Source organism: Fusarium oxysporum, chromosome 7 (assembly GCF_000149955.1).
Source record: "Fusarium oxysporum f. sp. lycopersici 4287 chromosome 7, whole genome shotgun sequence".
NCBI classification, from domain to species: Eukaryota; Fungi; Ascomycota; class Sordariomycetes; order Hypocreales; family Nectriaceae; genus Fusarium; species Fusarium oxysporum.
The window spans coordinates 3,679,428-3,693,528 of record NC_030992.1 but is presented as its reverse complement, the minus strand read 5'-3'; the positions used below and the strand labels follow the sequence as shown (position 1 = coordinate 3,693,528).

At 46.9% G+C, this 14,101-nt stretch overlaps 6 protein-coding genes across 6 annotated transcripts; 2 read left to right on the top strand and 4 right to left on the bottom strand.

Moving 5' to 3' along the window:
• Positions 1-40: 40 nt before the first annotated feature.
• Positions 41-484, top strand: FOXG_10589 (uncharacterized protein; the record flags this gene model as incomplete). The annotated part of the gene is made up of 1 exon (XM_018390019.1): positions 41-484. One exon carries the CDS (start codon positions 41-43, stop codon positions 482-484), a length of 444 nt encoding a protein of 147 aa, XP_018248395.1.
• A 550-nt stretch (positions 485-1,034) lies between these two features.
• FOXG_10588 (uncharacterized protein) lies at positions 1,035-1,909 on the bottom strand (the record flags this gene model as incomplete). Its single annotated transcript, XM_018390018.1, has 2 exons — positions 1,035-1,447; positions 1,531-1,909. The coding sequence occupies 2 exons, from the start codon at positions 1,907-1,909 to the stop codon at positions 1,035-1,037; spliced, it is 792 nt and encodes a 263-aa protein (XP_018248394.1).
• A 160-nt stretch (positions 1,910-2,069) lies between these two features.
• On the bottom strand, positions 2,070-3,930 carry FOXG_20330 (uncharacterized protein). The gene is made up of 2 exons (XM_018400613.1): positions 3,732-3,930; positions 2,070-3,685 (listed from the first exon to the last, which is right to left on the bottom strand). Exons 1-2 carry the CDS (start codon positions 3,894-3,896, stop codon positions 2,642-2,644), a joined length of 1,209 nt encoding a protein of 402 aa, XP_018248393.1. The 5' UTR covers positions 3,897-3,930; the 3' UTR covers positions 2,070-2,641.
• A 1,208-nt stretch (positions 3,931-5,138) lies between these two features.
• FOXG_10585 (uncharacterized protein) lies at positions 5,139-6,200 on the top strand (the record flags this gene model as incomplete). The annotated part of the gene is made up of 4 exons (XM_018390017.1): positions 5,139-5,316; positions 5,367-5,804; positions 5,850-5,883; positions 5,933-6,200. The coding sequence occupies exons 1-4, from the start codon at positions 5,280-5,282 to the stop codon at positions 6,198-6,200; spliced, it is 777 nt and encodes a 258-aa protein (XP_018248392.1). The 5' UTR covers positions 5,139-5,279.
• A 97-nt stretch (positions 6,201-6,297) lies between these two features.
• On the bottom strand, positions 6,298-7,585 carry FOXG_10584 (uncharacterized protein). Its single transcript, XM_018390016.1, has 3 exons — positions 7,385-7,585; positions 6,579-7,325; positions 6,298-6,526 (listed from the first exon to the last, which is right to left on the bottom strand). The coding sequence occupies exons 2-3, from the start codon at positions 7,156-7,158 to the stop codon at positions 6,498-6,500; spliced, it is 609 nt and encodes a 202-aa protein (XP_018248391.1). The 5' UTR covers positions 7,159-7,325; positions 7,385-7,585; the 3' UTR covers positions 6,298-6,497.
• A 2,545-nt stretch (positions 7,586-10,130) lies between these two features.
• Positions 10,131-12,647, bottom strand: FOXG_10583 (uncharacterized protein). Its single transcript, XM_018390015.1, has 3 exons — positions 12,059-12,647; positions 11,123-11,992; positions 10,131-11,056 (listed from the first exon to the last, which is right to left on the bottom strand). The coding sequence occupies exons 2-3, from the start codon at positions 11,692-11,694 to the stop codon at positions 10,237-10,239; spliced, it is 1,392 nt and encodes a 463-aa protein (XP_018248390.1). The 5' UTR covers positions 11,695-11,992; positions 12,059-12,647; the 3' UTR covers positions 10,131-10,236.
• Between the last annotated feature and the right edge of the window lie 1,454 nt (positions 12,648-14,101).

Sequence of the window (14,101 nt, the reverse complement as noted above, 5' to 3'; positions counted from 1 at the left end):
CACCTTTATCCTCCAAACGAACTTTCTACCAACAATCACCATGACTTCCTTAATCAAATTCACGGCTCTTCTCTTTATCTTTGTCGAAATCGTCGGCACAGCGCCCCCAGAGCATATCTTCCAGAAACCTGAAGACTTCCAACGCACTGACGACGATGTTGAAAACGCCCACCGTCACAATGCCAACATCCGAGCATGGTATGATGTCCACAGACGCAACCGCCGATGGGACATTTATCTCGGTCTTTGGCTTGCCAAGCTCGCAGTCGCTCTCCATACTATGGTCGTTACAAACGGCCACTTTCCCGGATCACTGGCTGGGTGGTCTGCCTACGTGGTGGTGTATTTCTTCCTTGCTGAGGTATTGATGATTGTGGAGAGTTTTTGGGGTATTTCCTGTGTCGTATTTGGGTGGTATAACCTACCTGCTATGTGGTTCAATCTTTTAACTCCATCGCATTTCGAGGTTAGGTGCCTTGTCTGAGTAAGTATGATATTGCTGGGTATGTCAATATTGTGCCATTCACCTGAAGCTCTCTCCTGAAACTGAACCACAAGTTGGTTTGGTAACGCAACTGCCAGAAACATTAACTTGACAAACGTGGTCTTACGTAAAGTCAGCAAAGTCCCTATATATAGGAAATAGAAAATAGAAAGAGAAAAACGGTGGTAAACCAATCTCTGGTGTCCCAAATAAAACGGCCTTGTACTTCCCTCCAACCTTGAAGATTTGTGATTGTTCCCAGTCTGATCCTCCCTTAAATCGTAGCTCTGTTGGCAGAATCATCGTAAGCGTCAGAGAAAGTCAAGGACATAGTCAAGGATTCATCTTCCTGACATGGAAGTTGACTTGGCTCTCCTTTGGTCAATATTTGCATATCTAAATACCAACAGATCGATCACAACGAGGCAGTTTTCATATTGCTATGTAATAGGAGCTACTATCGTGAATATATATATATATGAAGAGAGAAGTCTGCTCACACGGGTTTTCTGTTTCTAAACTACTCCTGCAGCGTAACTGACCTTTAGAATCAAGGGATTGGTGCTTCAAACCACTCCTCAACAGCCTTTGTGAACTGATCAGGATCCTGAAGCGGCGCAAAGTGACTCACTCCAGTCAAAATCTCGATGTGACTACCTTTGATAGCCTTGTGCAACTTCTCCGGTACATCCCTGTTCACAGCCTCCTCATGCTCAGCCCCAACAATAATAACCCTCGGTCCATCGATAGATCCAAGCTGCCCATCCGTGAACTGGGGAAGTGTAGCCTCCATAGTGGCAACTTTGGTGCCGAAGAGGGTGAAGTTGGCGTGAGGCTGCAGTTCACCGTACTCAGTACGGCAGCGAGAGACAAACTCTGAGAAGATATCTGTGCTTGAGAATGTGGCGTTGGTCTGCTCGGGGTTGGCTGATCCTCCAAAGATAAAGGCTTTCTTGATAGGCTCTGACATGACAGGGTTCGATGAGTGCAGCGAGAGTTGTGATGGCACCATCGTTACCAGCCAACTACGTTGTACTCGGAAATACCATGGCTCTTCAGCAGATCATTCGTATCTTGAGCAAATCCCTCATAAGTGAAGACATCGTTCTTGTTGAAAGTTGAACGACCGTGGCCGCGACGATCAACAGCGATGACATAGTATCCATCTTTGATAAGACGAGAGATGACGGATCCAAAGTATGCAGAGTAACCTAGACCGCCATGATCCATAACAATAGGGATAGCATCTGCTTTCTTGTTGTACTCTTGCATCCAGAGAGAAACATTGTTGATGGGAGTTGTTCTGTGGGTGATAGGTGCTGGCAGGTCTGGCGTGGGTGGGAGTGTCAGCCAGATTGGCTTCTCCTGACGGGTAGCCAGACCGTTGGCGAGAGCTCCGAAAGCGAGCAATTGTTTGAACAACATTTTGAATCGATTGCTGGTTTCCTCGACCATAGCTCAGGGGCTGTAGAGACATTATATATTCTAATTGGTGGTCTAAGCTGTGATACGAGATAGGCTAACAAATCCCAGTCAATACTCAACTGCCGGAGAGCACGGCTGTTATTAGAAACTCTAAACCAGGGAGCATATTAATTTCATTTAGAAAGACGCTATGCTGGGATACCCTAGTCGAAATACTGTTTTCTGCTTGGTGGATAGTATATCCGTATAGTTTTTCAACGCCGTTGAGAAACTCTATCTTTCGCTTAACGGACAACTCGGAGTCAACGATCATGCTATCACTGCGCTTATTAACAAAAGCGTCGTAAGTCATTCGACTATCCGAGGTTCCCGAGGCAGGTTGGTTATGTATGCTTCGTGTTTCCAGGTCTTCATTGAGCTTATGATAGGTCGAGTAGTCTTTGTTTGACAGCGACCTGAATATCTTGCCATTGGCTCATCAACTGTGCAAATGCTCTACATTCATTTCCCCTACTTGTTGGCCGACCCTGTATTTCAAAGAACTTAATAAGCCATTTCTGAGGAACATTTTGACATAGATTTGTACCTATGTCTCTTGGTGACATCAAAATTGAGAAAAGAAGAATTGTGAGGCAGAGGTTTAGATCTCAGTTCTATCCTGTCGAAGCTGTCAAAAATCAAACCAACTTAGACACTGAAACACTGAAGAAACTCGATACGTGATATGAGTTCTTACAGTTTGCTCTCTTCCAGTGCACTGTCGGAACAAGGTAGCATGACTTCAATGACACTCTCCGGAGAAGCAGCATTGAAGTAAACATCAACAACCTCAAGCCCTGCATCTGCCACAATCGCTCTGAAAGTCTCTTCAGTACGCTCACAAGCCTCACCGATGTGCCCCAGCATCATCATATCCATACTCGTAGCAGGCACGGAAAGGTTCTCCTCGGACAAGACTATCTCGTTGATGAGAACTTTGGAATATCCAGGTTTCAGTGCAGGCTTCAGGTTCTTGAGGATCTGCACTCCATGCTCGACACTCCAGTCGTGGAGAATAGAGTGCAAGAAGTATGCTCGTGCGTGTTGAACTGGTTGGGGAGTGAAGAAATCGTGTTTCTGAGTCTCAAAGACTGATTTGTCGGTCACATCTGCTATGACTTCTGGAAGATCCTGGAGTATCAAACGGCCTGGTGGTTTGATGCTATTTGAGAAAGATAACAAGTCATGGCCACGGCCACCTCCAACGTCAACGAGAAACACATCACTGATATTCGTGTCAAAGCCAGAGGATAGACGTTCTTCAACAGGGTAGAAAGTCCACCAGTATGTGTTTCCAGCTCTATACACAGACATGAAAGATCCAAATAAGTTGACAAAAGGGGGATTTGCTGCCAGCCAGTCGAAGAAAGGCAAGGACCAGTTATGAGCATATTGGTAAGGGCCATCTGTTAGACCGGGATGCTGATAGTTGGCCTGCTTAAAGTGATCCGGGAAGTGACAGAAAGACTTTGCTGCAGCCCGTTGACAGAATGATATGCTATGCTGGTAATTCTCCTGTGCGAGGGTGTTGGAAAGGGTTGTGGCGTGCCAGCCTGTAGACTTGGAGAAACGGACAACTTTGTGAGCGACAAAATGTCTCATGAAACGTTCAAGCAAGGGCCCAGCAATGCCGGTCTTCTCAGATAGTGCTTGAGTAGTGAGTCCATTCTCCGCTCCTTGCAGAAGTTGAAATATTTTCCTGTTGGCTGCAACTTCAAGGCAACCACCCAGAGAAGCCTATACGAGTCAGAAACATAGTACCAGTGGATAAAGTGCTTCTTACAGTAGCAAACCAGATACGCTGTATAAAATCAGTTGGAGTTTCCAACTCGGCGAGAAGTTGGCGGTTGAGGTCGAGCAGAGTCTCTCTGGCCCCAAGTTCTTGTTTGTCATATGAGACAGCTGCATCCTGCATACGTTTGATGATGTCCGAGGGTGCCATTTCCATGTTTTGGTAGCAGGGAAAGGAGAACAGAGTGACCTTGGGGGGGTTAACCTTGTTGGATGGGCGATCCAAGGATCTTTTTAATCACTCGGGGTCTCTATCCCTACGCTTCGTCTGCAAGCCCCGGGGAGCAAGAAAACTTCTGACATGAAATCAAGGTGCCAAAAATATCTAATCCAAGGTCCACTAAATATTTACTAAATTACACTAAATTTACCTAATTCTTTTTATCACTTAGGATACAGGTCCCAAGTTTTCTTGCGCCGCCTTGGCAAGCTACAGACTCACGGTACGTTTGCATATGACCTGCTATTAGAGGAGATAAAAAGTGGAACTATAAACCAGTTGTGGCAGAGAAGTCTGTGGAATGTGATATGTATCCTGGAACCAACATGCTTAACCCCTGTTTGTTCAACTGCAGAAGAGCAGTGTTTGTCCCAAAACCACGCCATGGCACCGCTTTGTCTGGCGCTGAAAGGCTTCAAATGTAATCTGAAATGCTCCAGGTTCGAAGACTGTTTCTAACTGACAGAGTGTAAGCCGAGAAATGCAGTGATGGCACCAGATCTCTAATGTTCTTGGCTGTTGGTGCAGCCAAGAACCAACAAACAACATCTAGGTGCCCCAAACTCACTCGATTGAATCAAGAAATATGGATCGAAATCAATTTTTTGAGTCATACTTACTCGGTCCAGTTAATTTGAGATGCATGATCTCACCTAGAACTTGCATAAACGATCCCTCCGGTGACTAATATGCGCATGTTGTTGGCTGTTAGAGCCAACACAATGTATTGTTCCCAGTGGATCAACTCGACATTATCCGGAACGATATCTCCAACTGCAGGGGATTTCTTTGCAACCAACAACCTTCAACGTGTTTGTCTGTTGGTGCATTATATCTCTTCATACTTGGATTTCCTTTTGTTGGACTGTTGGTTTGACAATTACAGGCCTTTTTGCAAGGTCAGGTCATAAAAGGAGTAACAAAATATCCGTGGAAAGAAACCCCAAAATTGGGTGTTAAGACTACATTAGCAATTGCTTTTCGATTAAATATGTTTGTCCCTCATCTAATACTAGTGACTATATGCGATTCATAGTTTTGTCGCCCTTTTGATGGATTCGGGTCATGTTCCTACCGATTCGAAACAGACAAAACTCTGCCTGATAGCATGGATATTCACTGGAATGGCCATCATCACCGTCATGACCAAGCTCTTTACAACAGTCTGTATATTTCGCAGACCAGGCTGGGACGATTTGATGATTGTCTTCTCTTTGGTTGGCAGCATTGTTGCGTCTTCTCTGGTGCAAACCTCAGCGGATCTTGGCTTGGGGCGTCCCCCAAGCGGCCGTTGCTTCAGAACCTGGAGGAACTCAGAGGATGGTCAAGACAAAGATCCTTCAGGTGGTCGGCTATCGTAAGTGCAATACTTCCCAGTTACCAGCATTATTGCTCATATATGTCTAGCCTTTAATATCATGGCCTACAGTCTTCCCAACGCAGCCATTCTAATCCTAATCGAACGACTCGTCGGCAAAACGAAAACCATCCCCCATCGATTCCTCCGCGTTGTCGTTGCCATCCAGACCATGCTGGCTCTAGCATCAGTAATCATCATCTTCGTTCAGTGTCGACCGACCAAGATGCTGTGGGATCAGTCAGCGCAAGGAGAATGCTGGAGTCCGCATGTCTTCAACTACACGTCCTATGTCGTCAGCGGCTTCACTGTCTTTACCGACCTCGTCCTTGCGATTGTCCCTATACACGCTTTCTGGAAGCTGCAACTCAAGGTGCAGGAGAAATTGGAGATCACTTTCATGTTGGGACTGACATTTCTCTCTGCGATTTCACCATCATCAAAGCTACATAATTGGATACATTCAACGACAGAACAGACCCTTGTAGGTGCACAGTGTTACTCTATTTTGGGGGTCAAATTGACCACTCTAGTGTGTAACGTTGTAACTTTGATCATCTGGGGCATGTAAGTATATTCTCCGCGTCTAAATATGACTCGAGCTGATGTGAAGAAGAATTGAGCAGAACATTGTCATCATGGCAACAAGTGTCCCAACTCTGAGGCCACTCCTCCGACTTATCAAGGACAAGCATCCTATGCGAAGTGCTGTCGGATACATAAAGAGCGGTAGTGGGACCGATCCGAAGCACAACGCATCCGTCTCAGAGATCCCTTTAGGCAATGTTCAACAAAGGGCGGAACAAGGAAGTGAACCAAGCTGGGAGACGCATAGTTCCTCCGAGGAGTTGAATGGAAGGAGAGCTACACCACCATTCGAGTAGTACAACTGGTTCAGATGAATTGGAAAGGAGATGTGTAGCATAAAAGGTTTACTGATCACCCTAGTGATGTAAGGTCTCACGATATATCATAGGCAACTTGAAATCATTGAAATATTAGATTCATTCATTACATAGTAACCCTCGCCTTCAAGCCATCCAGTGACCATGAGAAAGCGAGTCCAGTCCTGATCCGTTCCTGAAGATGATAGTTCATTACACATGAAGGGTATGGCTTGACCCGAAGCCTCCCCGTACTCAGGAGTACCTGCCCCCTCATCAAGTTGACTCCCCGCATCCTTACTTGGCAATGATGATGTTGTTGTTGACTATTGAAAAGTTAGCACTTGATAAAACTATTAATTCGATTTGTTCACTTACCCTCTTTAGAGATAATAGTGATCTGGGGCTTCAGAGCAGCATCAATGAACTGGGCCAGGTTAAGGCCAGCAATGCCGTTGATGAGTCCAAGGTTCAGGTTGCCAAGGTCCAATCGAGATAGCTCAAACTGGTCAAAGATACCAGTCTCGGCGATAGCAAGCATGGTGGAGAGTTGCTGGAGCTGGAGAAGAGATTGGAGGCTGAAGTCCCGAGAGGCGAAGAGATCTTGGAAGACGACGACGTTGAAGTTGTTTCGCTGGCTGAGGACCTGGAGCTTGCCAAGGTTGAGCTGGTTGACCCGGAGAAGGTAGTTGAGGTCAACCTGGCTAAAGGCAAGGCCGCCACGGTTGAGACGACCATCCTGGCGACCACGGCCAGCACGGTCCTCTCGGTCATCCTCGCGCTCACCTTCACGGCCCTCCTCTCGTTCAGGCTCTCGCAGATCAGCACGGCCCTCCTCACGGTCGCGGCTGGGGGCACTCTCGTTGAGAGCAGCGCGCTCTTGAGAGAAAGTGGCAACACCGGGGGCGGCGACAGCAAACGCAGCAGAGGCGATAACAAAGAAAGCTGAGAACTTCATCTTGAAATGATTAAGAAGATGGTTTTGGTTGTGTGTTGTTGTTGTTGTTGTTGAGTGAGTGAGTGAGGTGTGGAGTTGGACAGTAAATATCAAATGGGTATATGAATGTTTTGAGCACAGCTCTAAAGGCGAAACGGTGGAAGGAATGAAAGCCGACAAGAGCACAGCTAGAGAGTTCAGTGTTAGTAAACTTGGTGTTTAGTCGAGAATAGTGTTCAAGGCTCACCTCTCTAGGAAATGACTGGTGTTTGGAAGGATGGACTGGATGTTGATTGTGAGATGAAGAATCGAATTATTTCAGCGGGAGTCCGTCCCCATCTTTATAGATAGACTTCCTACAAACATTGTCAGCTCAGATTCAATGTTGTTTCTTGATCGGATGCATTTCACCCCCAGAGCCGCGCTGGCCGAGAATGTCAAAACCGCCATGAAGGGCTCCTTGTCACCGGCAACACCAGAGGCCGGAGCTAGCCCTATGACGATACCATACGAAAGCGTAATACAATGTCTCATAATACCGATCTGGCGTGGTAGAATGCAACATGTCCCCGGAAGTTGGAACGCCAAGCTGGGCTCTTTTTCATCCGTTCAGGTCTTGCAGGGATCAAGTGTCAGAGCTTCGGGATTGCAGCGGAGCCGATGAAACCATAAGAGACATCTGATAAAGTCCAAGGCTGAGTTTCAGATCTTGACTTCGAACTGGAAATTTTTCTCTCCAAAAAGTTAAGGTTGGGTTTATGCTTCTTCGATCGACAGGGGTCTGGTGCATGCCCTGTCAGAGCGTCCATGGTTGGCGTCTCAACCTGTCAATCAGTCAGCAGGCATTAACACGGCTAGATGAACAAACGTCTCAGGTTTGTGACGGAAGAGCCATCACCGAAAGATTCAAAGTTGTTCATTGGCTATAATTTCCTGAAACGCATTCAGAACAACTTTGTCGCTCCATAGTCGAACGGATGACGGGAAATTGAATTGTCATTGCCGATCCTTGACTTTCGACTTCAACGAATGAGAGAACCAGATGGCGAGTCGGGATTGCTCAGAGGAACTACCGAAAAGTTGGGCTAGAGTAGCGAAATTGCCATAGGGTAAGCAGCCGTTGATATCAAGTCACGTTGAGGTCTTTTGAATCTCAAGAGTTCTACAAAGCTGTTGCAGCCGATCAAGGTTTGGAGTGACGTATGAATCGAGAGCGACTTTAGAAACTGGTTCTTTTCCAGGAGGTTCGCTGCGTCTCTCAGAGTTCGTTCTTCGTCTGATAATGTGTCCAATTCATGTCCAGCTCGAGTGAGATCTTGGCTGTAAGACGCTCGTCGAAAGTTGTGTACTTGCACTGGATAACTTGGCATCCGTCCGAGGAAGAATATCGGAGTACCCAGGCCATAGTGCTTCAGGTAACCCGCCTCAGGGTACCGAGAGCCTTGGAGACATCTCGTTTGCGTTACAATCGAGGATATGACAGGCTTGAATATTGACCGGGGGCAAATGAATATCCTTTCTTGGCAAGTATCGCAAGGTGGAGAACTTCGTGTCTCCTCGGGCTTGGGTTGACTTTCAAAGAACAAGACAAATGATGGCTGGGGTCAAGAGTTTCTCCGCGGTGATGGGAAAGAATTCTACGCAGCAGATTCATCTTCCTCCGGGGTAAATCTTGAGCGAGTGAAGCTGCGCAGCCATGTCGCTGCATGACTGGGCCATATGGATGACCTGGATTGTTGATTTATGTAAGTGTCTGTGAAGCAAAACGAGATGAACGGCTTGACTCACTTGTTGCGGCAGCTATCACATGCGGGATTTCGGTCAATTGCTCCTCCTTGGCAAGAGTCCAGTTGATCTTTTGAAATATCTCTCACGGTTTCTGCTGCGAAACTTTGCATGTTGCTCGTTTGGTGTTGATATCAAATCTGCCATGTTTTGAAGTGCTCGATTCGTCCAAACTCGTCAGCGATATCGCACTCCTCCTTCGTTCCCAGCACTGCAGGCCATCGCCGCTCGCCTAAGCTCCAGCAATCGGCCGGGAGATCTCTCCGAGTCTCCAAGAGAGCTTCAAGCTCCTTTCTTCTTGGCTGAAAATCAAAGCGGTGCCTTAGCGACGATGCCAAGGACCCCAGCCATCCCATCTCAGGAACTGCGCAGCGGATGAATGAATCAATTCATGGCCGTCATATTGGAAAATAAATAACTTATGCACGACTAAACCACTAACTGCCATTAACCAATAAGAGCGGGAGGTGCTTCTTCAACCTGTCGGTTGGGAGATTCCAATGACCAGTCCCGACTAGTTAATTGGAAGGTTTGTGTTCCCTCAACTAAGTTTCATTGATGACAAACTATCCAGAGGCTCCCAACTTCTCATTTCGATTTCGGATCTTCTCATTATGAACACCTCAGCGCCTACAAGATCTGGGACGGCTTGTCAACGCCGAACAGGAAAGAGAGCGGTGTACAGCATATGACACCCGAGGGTGGTATCTTGACATACCCTGTTCCTTGTTATCTCGCTACATGACTGACGTGTTGTTCTTCCTGTTAGGTTCATAAAGAGCACCTCCGGCATCCCAGCTACACGACGAGACCCTTACTAAGCCTCCAGCTTCCGAAAGCAAAGAGTCATAATCGGACTCTCAATATAAACCCCGAGTAAGGCAACCCCTTTTCGATCAAAGTCTGCGACCAGGAATTATCCTCTTCAATTTCAAGAGACAAGTTCATTGTGCTTCGAGGACAGGGCGGTACTTTCCTCATTATATCTACTTTGGGAGAACAGCGAGACATCAGACGAGGTAAGTCCGCATCTTCTGGACCTCTAAATCCTTTTACCCAGGGTTAAAGTTCCAAACCAAGTGCTTCCCCTTCAATTTCTTGACTTCAGTATCTGCCCTCCCGCTGTGGTGATTATTCTCATTAGATGCTACGCAAAGCTCCGGAGGGGCTGGGCGTATTGGCTTTCTTAAACGCAAACTAAGCATTATGTCCTGGTGATATTATTAAGTCGACTGGCATTAAGATTAAGGTAGAGTTTTTGAAAAGGGTTCCCGACATCAGGGTTGCTTCGAACTTGCTTGCCAAACAGATTCATCACGCTTGGACCGCAGTAGTCGTATCTGCTTGCATCCTCTCCATCACACCTCTGTTGATCAATCCCTCCCCGCCAAGTGTCAAATGTAGAGACCCTGAATGGGAAGCAGCATCTTGCCCCGTCGACAGTCTCACCGATGACGTCTCGGCCTGATGTCGCGTCTCATCAACTCCCACAATACCATTTATCTTCGTCAGGTCGGGCCTGGGCTCTCCCCATTCCTTCAGCTGACCTCCAATCTGCGCCAGGGCATCTGCATCAAGAATCTCCGTCCACGTAGGGGCACGTAGGATGAACCACATCAGCGCACAAAGTGCCACAACTTGAAGACCTATTAGTGTAGTGACAGTTATCACCGCTGCTAAATCCTTCTTTGGCTTCATGACTGCAGTTCCCGGGTTATAGAAAATTGGGCGGTTCTGTGATAGCGAGGCGGCGGTGGTGAGAAGGGCTTCGTTCGCAAAGAACATGGCTTTTTCGAGTGCTTGTGCGGTGGCCTCTTCATTCTTGAGGCCGTTGAAGTAATTGTAAATCACATCCTGCATTTTCGGAGTTTTATTCCGATTTCTTACAGAACCGCTGCACCCGCCCATATCATAATTGCGCGGCATCATTCCAAGCATTGGAAACAACGAGTTCTCACAGATGTTGTTGATGGTCTGGTTGTAAGTGTCAGGATCAGCAACCCTGGCTGCTTGAAAGAATGACGAATTTCCAAACATAGCCAGAGCCACTGTCATGAGTGGGCCAGGCACAGAGGGTCCCTGGTAGTTGTAGCTCAATTGATCGCGATACTTTTGCAGGTCTTCGTCCGGGATTCTAGTCAGTGATAAGTGGTTAGCCAGGGACGCAAAAGGAGATATTGCAGCTGGATCGGAATCATACTCTGCTGCTGGATACCTGTCAGCTGGAAATTTGCGATCCCACTGAGGGCTATTGATATAATAATCGTTGAACTCGTACTTCAGTTCTCGCCACGAAGGCCACTCGTCACGTAAGGGCCCAGGCTTCCCACCATTTGCGTCGTTCGGGAGCTGAAACCATCCTCTTCTTGAAACGCTGTGGCATCTCAGGGCGTAGCTATCATTGTTGCGAAAATGTCCGGACGTGTCTTCACCTTCAGGAATATCCCATTTCATAGACAACCACAAAGTCTCGTTATGTTCTTGTTTGTCTCGACTTGTGTTCCAAGCCACAGTGTCATAACTTCCTTCGACACAAATGCTGACATTCAGCCAGCCCTCGGAGAAAGATGGTACGAATGGTTTGCCTCCTTCGCACTCTTTCGGGAAGTTTTTGGTTAAGTAACACTCTGCTGTGGAGTCCATCCTGACTGCATGATGCCGATAAACCCCAGTGCCGGTACCATTGGCGACGGATGACGCATAATATAACCGTTTGCTTTTATCGTATGACAACCTCTGGTAGTACCAGTCAAGTGTCCGCCTATTGTCCATGTAGTAGTTTGGGTCTTCTCCAAGCGAAGCCTCATCAGACCACAAGTTGGTTTGGATATCGTTATTAGCGGAGCTGAGTAGCTTCTGGCTGGTCTTCTTGACGACAACGTCTTGTGGGCAGAAATTCAGATCGATGGGCTCCGCGTCCCGCGCAATGACCTGGGTATCCAGATCCTTGAAAGGATATTTGCAAGCTCCTGAATAGTAATCTTTGTGCCTCGCGGGATGCCTTTGCACGTCATAACGTCAATCCTTTCGTCTCGGACTAGGATGGCTTGTATAGGTGGTTGGATAGCGGCTGTTCAGAAAAGGTCAGCATGGGGGGTATAAGGTGTAGGATCAGGTGTAATATTCTTGGGCTTACTGATCAGAATGAGAAAAGTCGCCAGCCAAAGGTAAAGTGATCTTTCCGTGCTCTTAAACTTGCTTGGAGGTTTGAACAGATATCGAGGGTCTAGCCATTCTCTATCTGCCAGCGCAAATAGCTGCAAGACGCTCAATTTCTGACCTGGGTTTCGACGCCGGGTATAGACAACCGCTCCATGGGCAAGGAGGCCAGAAACTATTGGGAGTCCAATAACACTTGAGATTGCAGTGAGAGAGCTGAGAGCAACGCGCGATCTGTGCCAATTATCCACGTCTCCGGGGTTATTGATCCCGCCTGGTTGAAATATGATTCCTTGTTGATTGGCCTGATCATCAGAACACAGGTAAATATCCACGGTAGGACGAGAATAAGGAGATAGAACCCAAAGATCCATAATGAGCGTTTGTAATAGCGAACAACTTGCTTATCCTTTGCTAAGCTCGAAGATTGCCATGGTCGACGAGGCTCACCGTCTAGATCATTAGTGAGAGTAACCACCGACCTGAATTCGAACTCTTGAGGACCCATAGTGAGTCATGCGCGTGCATAAGAAGCTAGCAAATAAGGCTGAAGATCGACGGGATCGTGGCTTCTTTTTAGCACGGACATATCGTGTATGCCAAGCTTTTTAAACCAGGGGGGTTCTCGCCCGGTCATCGCATTGCTGTCCTTTGTGAGCTTAGGTTGCGGCAAAGGCGCGATTTCACGAGGGTTGAGCCTTCTTGGCAATCCCTCGCTAATTAAACGCCGCTGTAGAAGATCAGATGATGGTCAGTTGGCTGTTGGCTGTTGCGTTTGGCCAGGGGTGTTTTATTTAGGCATGCTTCCAAGCCAATTCCTATTTCTCAATTGGCTTGGAGTCTCTCATCGAGGCCTCATGGCCATTTGAACCTAGAAAGAGGGATAAAATTGGCTTCGGTACTTTTGTTCTTGGCAGTCCAAATTGTCACAGGCAACACTGCGGCGTGGCTCAGATCAGCCCATGTTGAGTAAGGCGTCCATCGTCGTCGGTAAGTGTTTGGGGTCTGTGAATCGCGAAAATTGAAATCTCCCAGCTCGCATGTACAACTATCATAATTGCCAACCTCGATCAATGACAAGTCTGAATTGGTTGGAAAGCAGGCATCTGAGCTCGTGATCTTGGGGCATTCCACTAGTTGGGGGGTTCGTGGGGCGGTCTTTGCTGATGTTGATTTTGATTTTGATTCTTCATGTAACATCTTATCGAGCATTGCTTCGCTATAGCTCTACCTTAAGTGGAATATGGATGAGCCGAAAGGTGCCTGTCTGTTGCTAGAGAAAGGTAGGCATCTTTGTCTTTCCTGGCAAATCGTGATACCACAGGAATCGCGCGCGTGACCGTAGAAGATATGAAAAGACGAAGCCTTTTTGATAACGTACTTGGTCAGTAAATCATACTCATTCTCTCCTGTCATTACTCACAGTGAAGCAATAGCAATGAGCTCTTCGACTATCAACAGCAGCAAGGCCGGGATTTGGGTAGTCGTATGCCAGCGCCCCCTGAAACCCATGCGGCGGCGCGGTGACGTAGCGATGAAGCAGACGGCAGTAAATAGCAAGATCTCAGTAATTCAAGCGAGCAGAGTATTCGGGTTACAATTGTGTTGAGCGGTGCTGTGTTTTCAATCTCGAACTGAATTTTGGTGAAAGGTGCAAGTTAGACTAAATGTCGACAGCCACAAGGTGTAGCTGCTAAAATATTGGTATATGAGGTAGGCATCTGTGCAAACAGCAAACTGTGACTCAAATGATGGGAAATTTATATAGGAAAATATATTGAATTCAGTATTAAAATAAAATAAACTATTTATTCACCCATCAGGTTGCTCTAAAGCAAACTGTTTTGTTGGGATCAAGCAAATGCATTTACATCGATATCACGTCGCCATCTTACTTACCCTAAGGAGAGTCACCGTCTCAGCTTGGAATCATCAAATACTAAAGAACAGAATCTATATACTTTTCTTATTCTTTGTAATTATACTGAACCTTAAACCACACTGAAATCAAGTCATCTGG

Coding starts and splice junctions, on each gene's coding strand:
- FOXG_20330 (XM_018400613.1), bottom strand. CDS start 3,896: ATGGAAATGGCACCCTCGGACATCATCAAACGTATGCAGGATGCAGCT. Junction 3,686..3,731: donor AGCGTATCTGGTTTGCTACT/GTAAGAAGCACT, acceptor TGACTCGTATAG/GCTTCTCTGGGTGGTTGCCT.
- FOXG_10583 (XM_018390015.1), bottom strand. CDS start 11,694: ATGGACAATAGGCGGACACTTGACTGGTACTACCAGAGGTTGTCATAC. Junction 11,057..11,122: donor GACAGGTATCCAGCAGCAGA/GTATGATTCCGA, acceptor ATCACTGACTAG/AATCCCGGACGAAGACCTGC.
- FOXG_10584 (XM_018390016.1), bottom strand. CDS start 7,158: ATGAAGTTCTCAGCTTTCTTTGTTATCGCCTCTGCTGCGTTTGCTGTC. Junction 6,527..6,578: donor CACTATTATCTCTAAAGAGG/GTAAGTGAACAA, acceptor ACTTTTCAATAG/TCAACAACAACATCATCATT.